The following is a 17,771-nucleotide window of genomic DNA, read 5'->3' on the forward strand; positions in this document are numbered from 1 at the left end:
ATGTCAATCCAGGGTTTATGAGCTCATGGACATGAGTTTGTAGAATCGCAAACACGGACACGTCTGACAGCAGCAAAGCAGCGTCTTTTACTGACAATAGGAGGAGACAATGGGCCTCATTCACCAATATCTTTTTAGATTGTTTCTTAAATCATTCTTAAGACATTTTTTAAGAAAACTCTACGTCAGATTCATCATGTTCTTAAACCGCAGAATTGTTTGCAGCTGTGTTCTTATGCCATCTCCTCGTAAATTGAGAGCGCGTGAGAAAGAAAGTTGAAATGCTCAAACGAAAATCTAGGAGGGAGCACCAGACTCCAAACGTAAAAAGAACTTTAGTAGTGAAGTGGAGCTGAGGCAGGAATGAAACAAAGAAAGAAACAAGAAGCTTTTAGATTGTACGTTGAATTATGCGATTGCATAATTGTGTTTTTCTGGAGGGACTGAGAAACCAAGAATAAAAATTGATGAACTGTAAAAATGCCCATAATAATAACTCTTGAATCTGTAACTGATGGAGCATACTGTATCTCACACTAATAATTAATGTCAGAACCAGGTATTGAAGAATCTGGTGTTAAAACCTGGCTGTGTTTTCCATTCTGCAACACCAATAGGTGTGATGTTCCAGAACTGTACATGAGAACCAGCCAGTAAAAAAAAAAAAAAAAAAAGAATAACCCAGAGCAAGGAAGATGTGATTTGTGTATGAGAGTGGAGCTAGCTATCAAGATAGCCTTGGGTTTTTAAATTGGGAAACAGTGAGTGGCTTAGGTTTGAGGATATTATTCTCCTCTTCTTCTCTCACACACAAAATGATGTAGTCGCTTCCTTGTCCTCCTTCTGTCTCTCAGACTCACATGTGAATAATCTCGCACACACACATTCACGCGCACGCACGCACGCACGCACGCACGCACGCACGCACACACACACACACACACACACACACACACACACACACACACACACACACACACAATCCTCCCAGTTGTTTTCCTCTCACCACAATAAATTTATCAGCCCATCCCAGCAGACGCGAGTCGGCCCAACTTCCTAGGCGCACCCAGAAGCCAAAAACCCACTTTCTCTGTGTGTGTGTGTGTGTGTGTGTGTGCATTACACAGTTAGAGGAGAGGCGGAGAGATAGGAACACAGAGAGAGAGGAGGGAGAGACAATAAATACTAACATCTAGCTCTGAAAGTCAAACACTATTTGCCATGTAGATTCCCCTCCTGTCATCTCTGTCTATTCATTTGTCAGCGTGTGCCTGTGTAAGGCCAGCGCACGACTGCATGTGTAAGTGAAGAGTGTGTGTTCCTTAAAATTAGATAAAAATTTGATGATCCCCTGGATACATGCCTGAGGGTGTACAGTACAGTATATGCCTGTCTGCGCTGTCTGTCCTCGGAAGCCTTTCATGATATTTTTAGCTCCTTATTCAAACACAGTCTGTAAAAGTACATAAAGGCCTCATTTTTCATGACAAACAGCACAAAGTTACGCTGCTGACAAAAACCATAAAGTCAGCGGAACAAGAAGAAACACTCGTCTTCCTCCTCTGTTTCCAATCCTGTCAGTGCATCTTTAGAAAGCTTTAATATGCAGCAAAAAAACCAAACAAACAGAAAAAAACAACAACCTTGCAGAGTCAGGTGCTGTCAAAACCACACTAAGTGAATGCAAAGAAAAATGCTGCTTGCCTTCCGTAATGTCACTCTCAAAGCAATTTCCACCTAAATGGCAGCGCACGCACAATGAACTCCCCGGGGAGACACAACAAGCTCACAAAAGTTTAAGAAAAGCTGCCAGAAACCTGTCTCCAATTAAATCCTGCCTACACCTTCCAAGTCATTAAAAAATGAGAGGGGTGATGTGTTGAGATGTATCATAAAAAAAGGGTGAAAAAAGAAGCTAATTTAGAAAGTGACGCCCGACTTGTTCTTCATCATTGCTGCCATTACATCACACACCTGTGTCTCACTCTCTGTGATGAATAGTTTTGATAAAGAGGCCCAGCTTGCCGAAAATCGATTTCGCAAAGAATGAGATTATACACCTGACGATGGGCCTCCACAGACACACACAACCAGCACACTGCCGCCTGTAAACTTTGTCACACATTACGATATTATGTTTAATAAATTTGCAGCACTTTCAAGAAAGTAAGTCGAAAAAAAAAATCCTAGATAACACACAGTTCCGCTGAGTAATACTGTAAGGCCCCAATCTTGTGTCTTTTAGAGAATGAAGAGGTTTATTGAATTCCCATCCAACTTTTCTTTAATTATCAACTTTCATAAGACAGCTTAGCTCAGTAGAAATGAGTCACACTGCTGTGAAGTTATCTTTTTTAATTTCACATCAGGGAAGAACAGGCCTCCACAAAATCCTTAACTTTAACTTTCAGTGTTAGTAATAAAACTCCAACAACTTGTGTTCCTCTTTTTCCCTCTTCCATTGGTGTATATTGCTGCTATTAAGTACACCTACTTATCCTCTGGATACCACTATTGCTACTAGAGTTCTCAAATACTTCCTAAATCTAAACCTGACCTGAAAAAGTCCAAATTGTTCAGGTCAGGTCAGGATCGTGTAACAGAAGGTCCATGGTGCACTGACTCACTCACCCATAAAGGACGTGCAAACCAGACTGCCAAGCGGTCATTGACCGCTTGACAAATGGTCACACGTTTAGGCAGTCCGTACCAAACACAACGCAGAGGGCCAGATAACATCAGCTATACTCGGCTTTGGGTAAAAAATAATCAAATGCCATCAATCAAAGTTAATGAGGTGACATGACAACTAACAATAAAAAGGCTGAATTCCATTCTAATGAAAAAAGACACTGTTAAATTACATTACAGAATGCCATGGCAAACATTGTAACAAACATGTGTAGTGTACATTGCACAGCCTGTCCAGATCCAGCTCTGCTCCTTTTCAGGACCATGGACAGCGCCGTGGTGTTTTTACCCTTGAATCTCTGTGACTCTCCTCTCTGTGACACTTGACCAGTATTTGTGTTGTTTTTGCTGATTCTACATGGTACACAACTACAGTAACTCCCTCGTGGTGCCAGGTGTGAGTCTGTCGGGCTCCAGGTCAGCATTGTACATGATGATCTAGGGCGGGTTGGGTTTTGGATTTTCAGGCCTGTTGAGAACTCTATCTGTTAGCATTAAGGTGGACAACAAGGATGACAGTGGTGTCATCCAGGAGTGTCACGATACCAGAATTGCAGTAGTTGATACCAATACGAGTGAATATCCATGATTCTCCCCCACAATTAAAAGCAAAACAAACCATGTGCCTCTAAATTCACTCCAAAAAAAAAAAACAGTTTCACATCAAACTTTCTTGTTTTTAAGCTCCACTGAGATTCAACACCTTCTGTAACTGCAGAGAATATAAAGTGCTGGCAGCAACATAAAGTTAAGAAGAAGAAGAAGTTTGTTTTCACTCTGGTCCAAACGCCGCACGCCACTGGCAGAGCCTCATGTTTCCATGACGATCAACCAGGAAAAGATGCGTGGCGCATCATCTTCACATGAGCTCGAACTTGTGCGTACACCAGGTACAGTAGTAGGTGTGGGTCAATGTTTGGGCCGTGATGATCACATACTAACAAACAGGCTGTAGCCGCACCGAGACTACGCGTGTGCTCAGACTCACATGCATAAACTGCCTTGCATCAGGCCCAACAGGAATCACACGGCCTGCCAAGGACAACATTGTATCTGGTACTCATGGTACTGGAAAAAAAAAGCTGGCACTGACGTATTTTTTGCGTGTTGGTATCGACTTGGTACCAAAGTATCAGCTCTGATGACACAGTCTTACAAGGTGGAGTTAAAGGTAACACTTTATAATGAGTACACACTATTAAGCAGTAGTTAAGCATTAATAAATACTGAATTAACGCATCAATACTCATTTGTATGTAGTTTATAAATACAGTTAGTACTTATCAATGATGAGTAAAACATTTTTAACTGTGTTTATAAACTACATGCTAATGAGTATTCATGTGTTATAAATGATGAAGTCAGTACTTAAAGCTTAACTAATGCTTAATACTGTGTACTTATTATAAAGTGTTACCGTTAAAGTTTATCATGTGATAAAGTTAAAAGGGTGTCCTTATAGAGAGAAGTCCATGCTTTTTATTGTGAAGCAGGTCAGTTTCTTTGCTATTACTGTGAGAGAATCAAAGCCTTGGTCCACAGCCTGTAACTGAGCCTGACAATAAGCCATCAGAGCATTACTCACCTAGCTTATGCTGGCTAATGTAGCTCACTTCACCTAGATGTTGCTTTATAACAGGCTGCACTTAGTCTTACTTCACTACTACTTATTAAATTACATTGAAGTATCTCCCTTTATCCCACTTACGGCTATTGCGTCAAATGTTTAGAGGAAACCCCACACGGCATACTGAAGTCATTACAACCACATACTCTATATCACAAATATATTAGTGCGTATTTCTTTATGAAGAAAAAGAGCAGCAACTGAACAGCGCACCAGGTATACTGCAAAATATCACATATCCTCGGTGACTGTGCTCTGTTTGTCATTAAAAATCACAAATGATTATGAGCAACATTTAGCAGGTACACGCTAAATAGATGGAGCGTTACCGAAGAAAACAGCGATCCAGCTTGGAGCTATAACTCATCGCCATCCCACTGGAACGAGAACAATCTTATGCAACACACTCCCCGTCCAGCTGTCCAAGCCTCATCTCTTATTCTGCGCTGTAAAAACCTTTAGTACCTTGTAAGCCTGTCTGAGCCAAAATATGACTGTAATAATGATTATGTATGTATGTATGTATGCAACGCATGTAACATTTTGTCAGCTGAGCCTCATGTTCTAGGAGGTTAAGGCCTAACACCACGGATAATAATGTGTTGATTTAAACAGATGAAGACATTTGAATAAAGCAGCACTTGAATAAATACATTGATTTGACCATTTTATGCACATTTTGTGAAAGTCTTTAAAAAAAAATCAATATTTGCTTGCTTCAGCTCCAAAAAAAGACTGAACAAAATATACAGCCACTAGTAGTAATTAGCCCACCAGGGTGCTAGCAGCTCACAGGCATTATATACCATAAAATGGTATTGAATCTTTCATGAAACTGACAATGCTCTCGGGGAGTGACATCACATGTGCAAAACAAATCCAATACTGAGCAAGTAAAATGTTGTATAGTAGGCTATAGTACAAACTTTCCTCACCATCCAGTGGATGTGCTGTTAAATGTCAGTACTGTAGGACATACAATTGATTTATAGCACTGCCTACAGGTAGAATATCCTGAGAATATATGAGTTTGGTAGCCTAATGATAGCAGAGTAGTGGCCAATTTTGATTTATGAGTGTTTTTTTGCTCTTAAAAACACAAGTTTAAAGGTTAATAATTCCAAAACTTTTTTATAAAATGAAATTCTTGTGATAAATTCATCTCAGCAGTGCCCATAGATGACAAGAGCTGTGTCCCAATTCAGGGGCTGCATCCTTTGAAGGGTGGATTTGAAGGCTGATTACGTCACGTCACAGCACTGCGTGAAGGCTGTCCCAATTCGTCCAAATTCGAAGGCTCCTCCAAATGCGTCCTCCTTTTCCCCACATTCGGAGGATGCACCGCTACTATCCTTCGTGGCCTCCCGTATCCCAAGGTGCTTTGCGCCGCTAGCTATCAAACGGTAGCAGCTCTGTGCTGTAACCACGGTAACCCGGCTCTGCGGCCGGCTTGGAGGCGTGGTCGCCCGCTGAGCCGAGCTCTGCTGGCCGCACAGGTGAGGAGCGGAGGCAAAGCATCTGAGTGTGACAACTTTTAATAAGAAAGCTATGAAAACACATTACTTGTGCTCTTTATTCTCTATTCACTTAATAGCCTACCCCCCTGGCTGCTGTTCAATGGTTTGTTTATTAGTATATTAATGATAACTGCCCTTGTATTGATTCTACTTCTTTAAAAAAAAAAGAGTGAGGGGCGGAGGAGCGGTAGAGCCGTTGCAAGCGCCACTTTTAAATGTTTAACGTTCGGCCGTTGTTTATGTAACCGGATCCCCACTCCTGGTTAGTACGCTATAGGTTCGTGAGGAGCTAAGGGACAGGACTGCTGAAACCATACAGGAAAGTACACACGACAAGGTAGGTTGCAAAATGTATGTTTTAGTTAAGTAACTTGCAGGTGATAATTCACAACATGAAATAACATATGAATTACAATGAAATAAAATTGGGCCCTTTAAAATAATAAATCTGGTCAGTCAAAAAAGAGTCAATCTGTCAAGTCTGTACTGTGATCTCTGTCACAATAAATTGTCTTTCAAATCCAGTGTCTGGATTTTCCTTAGTATTCAAGTGTCCAATGTTCTCATGAATGTTCCTGGGAAGAGTGAATGTGAATGTGTGAATGTGTGTGACAGTCCTGGCGGCTGACACCACCCTACCACCAGGTGGAGTATTCGATGAATCGGGTCTCAGTTCCAAGCAGAATCACGCTGGGAGGCTCGCCATCAATGGATCTCCTGAAGAAGTTCTCACTCTATCCATAAGACCTGACCGAGATCGACCGATGGAAAAACCGAGACTTCCTCGCTCCGGACCGTCTCCAGGGATTTCACCGGCGGGTTATATCGATTCACTGGCGTGCATAAACTATGTGTTTTAGCAGCTATAACCGTAACTTGTTAATTCTCTTCCCTTTCCTTTTTTTAAGCTCCGTCTGCTATGAGCTCGTCTCCGCACTTCCACACACAGCTGATCACGCAGGTACGTCGTGATCTGTCAATCACGCTCAACCGGAGGCGGGACTTTACCAACTCCGTGTTTTGATTGGCTGTCATTTCTCACTCTCACAGCATAGAAATAGTGCATCTAGATTGACACATTATTACTTTTAACCTGTGTTTCTATTCACTGGGTTACACCCTCCCCTTCTAAATTGACATGAGTCCCTTCATGTTGTTTCTTTCAGAAGGATTGTTACTTTCAAATGTTTCAACTAGAACTCTATTAAATCCTTCCACTAAACTTTGAGCAAAGGAAATCAAGGGATTTCCAAGTTGTGGGTAAGTAAACTTCCCAGGTGGTCTCTTTGAACGTTCAGATTTACGTACACTGTCCATACTTTGTTCACTAATAGCACCATCTGTTTTTTCTACAGGAACATGGCCGTTAGCGGTAGCTGGATGGTTATGATCTGTCGGAGGAGCATCAGCTAAGTCACATGAACTTGGCAAAGGAGTAACTTCTGCTCCTTCAATAGTCTGCTCTTGAGAACTGTTTGGAGTGGTTAACTGTTTCTGCTCTCTCTCCATTAGTTGTTCATCCCTTTCCATTCCTGATACGGATGCATGAGGTGAGCTTTGAAGTTCAGTCGTATCATGTTGTGTTTCCATCTGATCAATGTGTTTTTCTGTTCCATCACAGAGGTTGTTTTCAGGTTCCTGTTCCATTGGGTTATTTTCCACAGGTTCAGAGTTGTTTCGAGTCAAATCAGGTAAGTTTCCAGTCAGGTTCGTATTTTCTTTTTCCACAGGTGAGTTCAACACATCTGCTGTTGAAAGTTCAGGTAAGTTCACAGGTAAGTTTCCCGGTTCCATTTCAGGTACATTTTCCAGATCAGGTGAGGTTTTTGTTTGAGGTCCTGTTTCACTTTCAGTCGTTTGAGGTCCTGTTTCACTTTCAGTTGGTACTTCCTTCTCAGGTAAAGTCATACTGACAGGCTCAAGGATCCTTGCTTCTGTCTCAACCATTTCAACTGGATAAAATAACGGACTGTCATCTTCTTCTTCAGAATCCAGAGGTCTCTCATCGGGTTGGACTAGGGTTCGTCTTGTTCTAGGCCTAACAGTGGGTCTGGTTTGTTCAGGCTCTCCCTCTACTTCAGAGAGGAATCCGCATGGGAGTAATAGATCCCGGTGCAGTGTGCGCGTTGGGCCATCCTGACCTTCAGGGCAAACTGTATAGACAGGTAAGTCTCCTGCTCTCCGCTGCACCACATAAACAGTGGACTCCCACCGGTCAGCGAGTTTGTGCTTACTGCGCAGGCGGAGATTACGCACCAGAACCCTATCTCCTATCTCCAGACTCGACTCTCTCACCCTCATGTCAAACCTTTGTTTGTTTTTGTCCGCTACTTTCTTTGCATTTGACATAGCTAATTGGTAGCTTGCTGTCAAGTAAGACTTCAAGTTTTTCACATATTGTGAGTGTGAAGTGGCTGAGCTGTCTCTGACTGGCAACCCGAAAGCAATGTCAATGGGTAGTCTCGGCTGTCGCCCAAACATAAGCTCATAGGGTGAGAAGCCAGTTACTTCGCTCCTCGTGCAGTTATATGCATGAGCGAGCGGCTTCACATACTCACGCCACTTTGTCTTTTCCTTTTCCTTTAGAGTACCCAGCATGCTCAGTAGTGTGCGGTTAAACCGCTCCACTGGGTTTCCTCTGGGATGGTACGGACTCGTCCTGGTCTTCTTTATACCTACTAAGGTGCAAAGCTCCTTAATGATCAGAGACTCAAAGTCACGGCCCTGATCACTATGGAGACGCTCTGGGAATCCATAATGAACAAGAAACTGCTCCCACAGACATCGAGCTACTGTGGTGGCCTTCTGGTCTCTGGTAGGTATAGCAATGGCGTATTTTGTGAAATGGTCTGTAATGACCAGGACATCTTTGGTGTTATGACTGTCCGGTTCCAGGGACAGGAAGTCCATACAGACAAGTTCCATCGGTCGGCTGGTTTTGATACTGACCAAAGGTGCAGCCCTTTCTGGCTGGCTTTTCCTTTTGACACATCTTTCACAGGTTTTGACCTTTGCTTCAACATCAGATGACATTTTAGGCCAATAAAACCTAGATCTTGCCAGCTCCAGGGTGCGCTCCATCCCAACATGACCCATCTCATTGTGAAGGCTGGTGAGCACAGATGACCTCAACACATGTGGGAGAACAAGTTGATACACTGGTCTGTTGTCACATTGTCGCCTCCTGTATAGTAGACCATCCTTCAGTTCAAAACGACTCATCTCTCGCAGCATTAACCGAAACTCAGGTGACTCAGAGTTTAGTCGGGCAGGTGCTGGTTCTCCTGACTGAATCAACTTTATGATACCAATGATGTCGGGGTCTGCTTGCTGTAGTCTGGCCAACTCGGTGTCACTATACCTGGGGACCGTGGAAAGCCCTTTAAAGGAGTCCTCCTCTTCAAATGCAGCTGGAATGGCATCTGGATGAATAGCAGTGACTCAATTAGACAAGGGGGCAGTGATGGTTCGTCCTGTTCCACAATGTGATACTGACAGGTTGCCTTGACTACATCCACAGGAGCCAGGTGGTGTGAGGTAAACTCACGAATCCGTGAACTCTCTTCTTGAGAACAGCTGTCATCAGTCAACTCTCCATGTGGCCTCCTCGACAAGCCATCTGCGTCCTGATTCTGCTTTCCCGCACGATATTTGATATCAAATGAGAAAGTGGACAGGGAGGCTAACCAGCGGTAGCTAGTGGCATCCAGTTTGGCAGTGGTGAGTATGTACCGGAGGGGGTTGTTGTCGGTTACTACTGTGAAGGTGTTTCCATACAAGTAGTCGTGGAATTTTTCAGTGATAGCCCACTTTAAAGCGAGAAATTCCAGCTTGTGGGCTGGATATCTAGCTTCACTGCATGACAACCCTCTACTTGCAAAAGCAATAGCACGACTCTCCCCATCCTGCACCTGGTACAATGCCGCTCCAAGACCGGTTGTACTTGCGTCCGTATGAAGGACATATGGTAGCTGAGGATTAGCGAACCCTAGGACTGGAGAAGAGGTAAGTTTACCTATGATTTCCTCGAAAGCCTTCTCACAATCGGGTGTCCATCTTTCTCCAAACTGCTCCCTGGGATTGAAGTATTTGGCATCGGTTTTGATTACTTTGGTCCCTTTACGTGTCGGCGGATAACCTGCAGTGAGATTTGTTAAGGGCTTCACAATCTTAGCATAGTCTTGTACAAATCTCCTGTAATAACCGGAGAAGCCAAGAAAGGACTTCAGCTCTTTCAATGTTTGAGGTCTCGGCCAGGTCTTAAGTGCTTTGACCTTTTCTGGGTCCGTTTCAACGCCGTTTCTTGACACAATGTGCCCCAGGTAGCGTACTGAGGTTTGAAAAAACCGGCACTTCTCTGGTGAGAGCTTGAGGCCATTATCTCTCAGTCGATTCAAAACATTGGTCAATCGGATCTCATGTTCTTCCAAGGATGTGGAAAAAACAATCAAATCATCAAGGAAAACGAGCACTTCCCGCAGGTGTATGCTGCCCATGCACTTCTCCATTAGGCGCTGGAATGTGGAAGGTGCATTCGTTATTCCTTGCGGCATTCTATTCCACTCCCAAAATCCCAAAGGACATACAAAAGCTGTTTTTGGTTTGTCGCTCTCCTCCATCTCAATCTGATAATACCCCGATTTCAGATCCATTACAGAGAACCATTGAGCCCCACTGAGTGCAGAAAAGGATTCCTCCAAGTTAGGTAATGCATATGCATCCTTGATGGTTTGAAGGTTTAATTTCCTGTAATCCACACACAGTCTGATGTCACCATTCTTCTTCTTGACAACCACAATGGGTGACGAGAAGGGAGACTCAGATTCCCTGATGACACCTGCATCGAGGAGGGATTGGAGATGGCGGCGCACAGCTGCATAGTCCTGTGGATGTATAGGGCGGGGCCGCTGTTTGAAAGGCGTTTCATCCTTCAATCTGATATGATGTTTTACCTTTGTTGCATGACCGAAATCAAGCTCATGATGAGAAAAGACATCAGAATAGGAGTTCAAGGTTTTTGTTATTCGAGTCTTCCACTCCATGGGAAGTGGAGAGTCTCCAAAATCAAACTTGAGGCTCTCAGGCATGTTGCATGGCTGTGGATTTGTGTTGTTAGCCGATTGTTGTTGTGTCAAGGAGCTAACTGTTTGTGATCGACATGAATGACTAACTTCTGGTTGCTGCCGACTGGTGGTGTCCTGGGCTTGTATGATTTCTTGAGGAACACTAAGCTCAGCAATAACACAGTTAGTAGGTAGAACAACATCATGACTAGTTTCGTTTCTCAACACAACAGGGATCTTGTATGGAGACTGCGTTGGAATGGAAATCAGACAACCATCAGTGAAGATTCCACCAGGTAAGGATGAAAGGGTAGGTTGTTCAAGTAGTGCCCATTTCTCATTGTTTAAACTACTGACATTAACAAAACCTTCCAGTACAACTTTTTGACCAGCAGGAATAACATCTGCCTTTTGTCCTCGCAGTTTGACAAAACCAAGTTGACCATCTGAATTTTGTTTGTGTCTGAGCTGTAAGGTTTTTAAAACCTGTTGGTAGCCACAGTACGATTTAGCCTGTAGGGAACTGTCATCACAAAATTGCTCATAAAGCGGATCAAGGGTGTTAGTTCCAATCAGTACAGGTATGTCACTGTTGGAACGGACATCTGGTACTATCAAAGCTAGAGTTTGAACTTCCGGCTCAGAAGCAATAAACTCTCTTGGAAACTGCACATTTAACTGCACATAGCCTGCATATGGAACTGACTGACCATTTGCTCCTTCTATTTCTAATATGTCGCTCACTGGATGGATAGTGTGGTCTGACAGGTGTAAATTATAGAAGGACTGAGACACAGTTGTTACTTGAGATCCTGTGTCAAGCAATGAGTGGCAGTCAACTCCGTTAACTTTAACGTTAGCGGTGCTTTTACTTCCTACGAGACCTTTAGGCAGCTTTCTGGTTTGTGCTGTTCTGTGTTCTTTTAATGATGCTGTGTATTGTGTTTTATGCTCAAAGTTGGGACTTATAACTTCACCTGTTCCCATTTGCCCCTCAATAGGAACATCACCTAGTTTAAAGGGGAAGTGTCACTAGAGGTGTTTTTCTTGTCCCAAGCCTGTTGTCTTTCTTTCAGCTCTTTTCTTTTAGCATCAACCAGCTCCGGATTTGGGGGATTGCTACAACTGGCGACGACATGACCATCCTCCCCACATTTAAAACAATACCATGGTCTGGGCCTCGACGACGGGGTTTGGCCTGGTGACTGCTTCTGAGAGGTAGGTCGGCTTCCATTTGTCTTACCTTTTTGAATCTTAGCTGTTTTAGATTTCACAGATTTTTCTCCCGCTGCACATGAGAAAGCTGAAATCTGAGCTTGGAGATTGGCTATCTGTTTCTTAAGCTGCTCCACAGTTGTTGATATACTGTTGTCCTGGATTTGCATATCATAATCATTTATCTCGTTGATGCATGCAGCTTGTGCGTTAGCCTGAACTTTTGGCTTTGTGATTCCTAAATGCTGCTTCATTCTACTCGCCTTAGCTGCTTGCTTATCTTCTTCGGTACGCAACAACAGCAGAAGTTCTGAGAAACTTGGTGGATTATTCTGCTTTTGTTCAAGTTGGAGTGTTGCAATCAATGAGTTGTTCCAGCAACCTCTGCAGAACTGTTTAAGTAGCTGCTTGTCTGCGTCACTTGCACATACAGTTTTCTTTCTCACAACTGCATTCAAGGATGACTGCAGCCTATGAAGATAGCTGGACGGCTTCTCTCCTGCATTCTGGTGAGTATTAAGGAATTTAGCGAACAACTCATCACCGTCTTCAATGGTTGCATACGCTGAGTCAAGCAAATCCAGGTAGGCGTGTGGAGGAGCCTGGGGACCTAAAGGCTTCACTACATTAGCCGCGGGAGGTAAGAGGCTGTCAACGATTCGTCTTACCAATTGTGATTGGGAAACGGTAGAATCCATCAAGTAGAAGTCGACACTGGTTCTCCAGGTGTCGTAGTCAACTTCATAGTTGGGACACGGGACTCTTCCTGAAAAAGATCTCAGTTTAGCAGGTGAGTGGAATTGAGATGCAATGTCTGTACTTTTCACAATGTGTTCCACCACTACGCGCTGTACATCTGGCGTACTGAGATGCTCAGGAGACAAGTTGAAGTTATGCATGCTCCCTCCTTGTACAGGTGAAAATAGTGGCACAGCTGATTCTGTCTGAAGTGGAGTTTCAGCAGTGGTAAGTTTTAACTCTTGAGCTTGTGTGAGATTGGGCGGAGTTATGGCAGTTGCAGAAGGGGTCGTTAACTCCTGACTCACTGGTTGGTTAGGGTTCCCAAAAGTTTCTGTTATTCTGCTAAGCTCCTCTTTTAAAATGTCCTCAAAGGACTTTCCACTCAGTTTGGCTATGTCTTTAAGCTCAGTTAGGAATGTATGAGTGACCTTTGTGCCTGCTTCACCGCTGTAGACACTAGACAGGGTTTGCACATGGTGAATAATATTAGGGTCTGCAGAACTTGGCCTATCAAATGGCAACATAGCGCTAAGGTTCTGTACTGCTTCACCCGATTCAAACTCAAAAATAGCCTGTTTGTCAAATTCTGACTCAGGGTTATCAATACCAACTATCCTTGCAATTGACCCATACTGCTTTAGGTAATCAGCAATCTCCTCATCTACAGAGGTGTGAGACAACCCACTAATGATGAGCGAGTTTGGTACTTTGATATTCTCTGTCTCAACAATCTCCATTTTTACAGTGTATCACTCAAAAGCTCTATTTAAACCTGAAGTTTTCGAATATTTCTTTTCAGAAAAAACAATATGCAACAAAATACTGCAATCAATTCAATTCAATTCAGGTGACCTTCATGTATGATTGCAGTCTGTCCACAACGCTCCTGGCTGGCTCGCCAAGTTTTGTAACCGGATCCCCACTCCTGGTTAGTACGCTATAGGTTCGTGAGGAGCTAAGGGACAGGACTGCTGAAACCATACAGGAAAGTACACACGACAAGGTAGGTTGCAAAATGTATGTTTTAGTTAAGTAACTTGCAGGTGATAATTCACAACATGAAATAACATATGAATTACAATGAAATAAAATTGGGCCCTTTAAAATAATAAATCTGGTCAGTCAAAAAAGAGTCAATCTGTCAAGTCTGTACTGTGATCTCTGTCACAATAAATTGTCTTTCAAATCCAGTGTCTGGATTTTCCTTAGTATTCAAGTGTCCAATGTTCTCATGAATGTTCCTGGGAAGAGTGAATGTGAATGTGTGAATGTGTGTGACAGTCCTGGCGGCTGACACCACCCTACCACCAGGTGGAGTATTCGATGAATCGGGTCTCAGTTCCAAGCAGAATCACGCTGGGAGGCTCGCCATCAATGGATCTCCTGAAGAAGTTCTCACTCTATCCATAAGACCTGACCGAGATCGACCGATGGAAAAACCGAGACTTCCTCGCTCCGGACCGTCTCCAGGGATTTCACCGGCGGGTTATATCGATTCACTGGCGTGCATAAACTATGTGTTTTAGCAGCTATAACCGTAACTTGTTAATTCTCTTCCCTTTCCTTTTTTTAAGCTCCGTCTGCTATGAGCTCGTCTCCGCACTTCCACACACAGCTGATCACGCAGGTACGTCGTGATCTGTCAATCACGCTCAACCGGAGGCGGGACTTTACCAACTCCGTGTTTTGATTGGCTGTCATTTCTCACTCTCACAGCATAGAAATAGTGCATCTAGATTGACACATTATTACTTTTAACCTGTGTTTCTATTCACTGGGTTACATTTACGTTAGGCCATTTTTTACGTTCGGATCAGGAAATGCTCCTAAGGCTAGACCGTCCCATTTACCGATGGTTGATGCGGCCGTCGGAGGAGCCTCCGAAGCCGTTGCCTCCAGAGACCGCGTAGGCTGGGTCCTCCGAAGGCTGCAGCCCCTGAATTGGGACACAGCTAAGGTTTCCTTGGAATTGGGTGATCAAGTTTAGAATTGTTCATTTTGGGTATTTGTTTGAACCTTTAAAAAGAAATAGCATTTTTAAAACGTTAAATTGGCATCATTGGAGCAAAGATGTAGATCATTTCACAGATCAAAGTGTCAAGAAGATGTTCATTCTAGCCAAATTTTGAGACAATCGAAAAATTGTAAACCTCATTATTATAGCACCATGTTTAAAACAATTTGTATCCTCTTTCGTGACTGAGGGCTGTCTCATATGATAAAAAGAAAATACTAAGAACAAATCTAAGCTTTTGCTGCTTAGACCCTGAATGCATCATGATGCGCATGAAACAAGTGACTTAAATGACCTCTGAAGCTTCTACAACACTGAAGAGACAAGAAATAGCAGCAGCTGACATCAGATCTGTGTGGAGTATAATGAAACAAACAGCACTGTCATATCTCATAACCATGTTCCCACCATTTGTAGTTTGCTGATTTTTTTCAATTCAGTCATCATTTGTGCTACATTTGGATGAAAATTGAACTTACAATAAAATCACACACTAATTCTACCAATATTGGCTATAATATGGCCTTATTTTCAGTGCATTATATCTTAAAGCTGCACACATGTCTGTTATAGTGTCCTTGTGCCAACCACAGTCATACCAACTACAGTAATCCTGCACATGAACATTATTGATTGTTGAGGCCATAGATCTAACGCCGTGCTTATTACTGACACACACAAGCAGGATTTGGTTTTAAACAGTCATTCCAACACAAATTAATGGCTTCCTGTTTCCATCAAACTAAAACCTCATTCAACACAAGCACTTTGTCTGCTTAAACAAGTTTCCTATGAGCCATCACAGCCCTTACCTGATTCCATGAACTCTTGGTTGAAGCTGCTCCAGGCCTCTTTGCTCTTCTCCAGGTTCTCCTCCATGACCTTGATGTCAGCGAAGGGACAGTTGCACTCTGGGAAGCGGGCAGAGCACCGGCACCAGCAGTCGTTGTTTCTGCAGAGCAGCTCGCCCTCGGAGTTGCACGCCACATAGCTGAGGGCCGCCTCCACAAAACGCCCACGCAGGAACTCTGGCAGGACATCTTGCAAGCCTGAAAAACACAGGGTAAAATAATGTTTTTATTTTCAGAGTAAAGTTCTCACTTTTTTTCTCCCCTTCTTCTTCTTCCTTCCAGACGGTAGTTCAGCAAGATGCACTGAAAGACATCATGAGAGGAAATCCCTTCCAGAGATGTGTCTATCTTGATGGATGACAGTTTTGCTTTGAACGGTATCTTTTCATAATTTGTTACCGATTATTCCTTCAACGGACATACATTTTTTAATCACATAACATGATTTTGATTTCTGCCATGCATTCACGCCGTGACAACGCATTGACAGCTCTAATTCATGCTTCAATATACACATCAGAACACAGCTATTTAAATGCCCGTCTGCCATAGACTCACTGAACGCTGCATAGAGATACTGACACTAATAACATGGCTTATTATGACAGAGGCCAATAGAGATGACACAGCAAAGACAACAGCTCATCTGCTGGCTCTGTCTATTGTGTGGTGGTGGTGGTGGTGTCTGTCACTCAACAACATTTCAATTGGCTTTCTGTACTGTAGATGATTGGTGAGGAGACTTCACCTTCATACAGTTGCCGTGGTATCATCACAGGAGTTTTTTCTCCAAAGCAGCTCTCATCATATCAGCCTCAGTGGCAGCTGTTGCTACAGGTACTGAAGGTGCATATATAAAACCTTTAGAGGTTTGCTCCGGGGCATATTTAGAGAGTTTTGGGAGCGTTCAGTAGCAACTGTCAGCGAGTCTGCAGTCACCATAAACAACCTGCTGTTCCAACCTGGCATGTACAGGTTGTTTCCTATTATTTCTTCTTCCCGCTGTGTGATGGAGATGCTCAAAGCATCATGAGAGAATTTTTTTTGTTTTTTATTGCAACAGGCAGAGATGCTACTTATCTTGGTCCATCTGTTTTTAAGAGCAGTGCGCGGAAATGTGCAGACACTTGACATTTGTTGTCCTGCTGTGCTTGTTACATCATTTATTTTTTCCCCCACTCCAAAAATGATTTGCCCTTAACCAGAAAGATGTTTTATTACTTTGACGTGCAACTGGATAAAGCTTTGCAATACTAGATGTAGAGTACACAGTACAGCTTTAAGAGTCTTAAAAAGGAAGCTTTGGAACAACTTCTGGTGTACCTTTCTACCTTACCGTTCTGTTCTTTTTCTTGATATTTTTCATTGTTTGTTTTTTTTTAAGTTTTGAGTGCTGTTTTTCTAGGCTGCATATATAGTCTTGCCTTTATTTCAATAGCAACAATTAGAGAAGAAATTGAAAAACAGGAAAGCTGGAGGGAGAGCTGTCATGCAGAGGTCAGATTCACAGCTGGCTGCATAGGAAGTTTTTATAACACACTCCTCGAGGTGAGACACAATTTGAGTATACTGTATTTTACAACTATCAACCATTTTCTTTTCAGCTGTAATGACGAACGGCTCCTGTGCTGCCACAGATGTGACCATGAGGATATAACCTTAATTGAGGCAAAAATTCACCATGGCAACCTACTACATTAGTAGCCACCCAAAACCGAACAATCTGTCATTGACACACACCTGGACCTTCTTGTAGCACCGCATTAGGCCTATGTAATTGCGCCGCATTATGTAATAATGTAATAAATTTTCACCTCATAATGTAATAACGCAATATTTTGTAATATAATTCTTGAACGCAATATGTAATAAACTTTGCTGCATTTTATAATAAGTTGTTACATAGCCTAATGCACCAAATTATAACAAAATGCGGGTGTTGCACTTTTTTTATGAAACAATTTAATAATTTGGTGCAATATGTAACAACTAATTACAAAATGCTAGCCTGGCTAACACCAGACCTCATCTCAATGTTGAGACTCGCTCTGA

The 17,771-nt window shown here is 42.9% G+C and overlaps 1 protein-coding gene across 1 annotated transcript in view; it reads right to left on the reverse strand.

Annotated features, from left to right (window-relative positions):
* Positions 1 to 17,771, reverse strand: part of brinp2 (bone morphogenetic protein/retinoic acid inducible neural-specific 2) — a gene marked incomplete at both ends in the record, with an annotated part of 170,097 nt that overhangs the window by 63,544 nt on the left and 88,782 nt on the right. The window contains one exon of the mRNA XM_083991619.1: positions 15,681 to 15,917. Coding sequence (XP_083847745.1) covers positions 15,681 to 15,917 — 237 coding nt within the window. The remainder of the gene's footprint in view (positions 1 to 15,680; positions 15,918 to 17,771) is intronic.

This window comes from Trachurus trachurus (genome assembly GCF_905171665.1).
Source record: "Trachurus trachurus genome assembly, chromosome: 17".
Classification (NCBI taxonomy): Eukaryota; Metazoa; Chordata; class Actinopteri; order Carangiformes; family Carangidae; genus Trachurus; species Trachurus trachurus.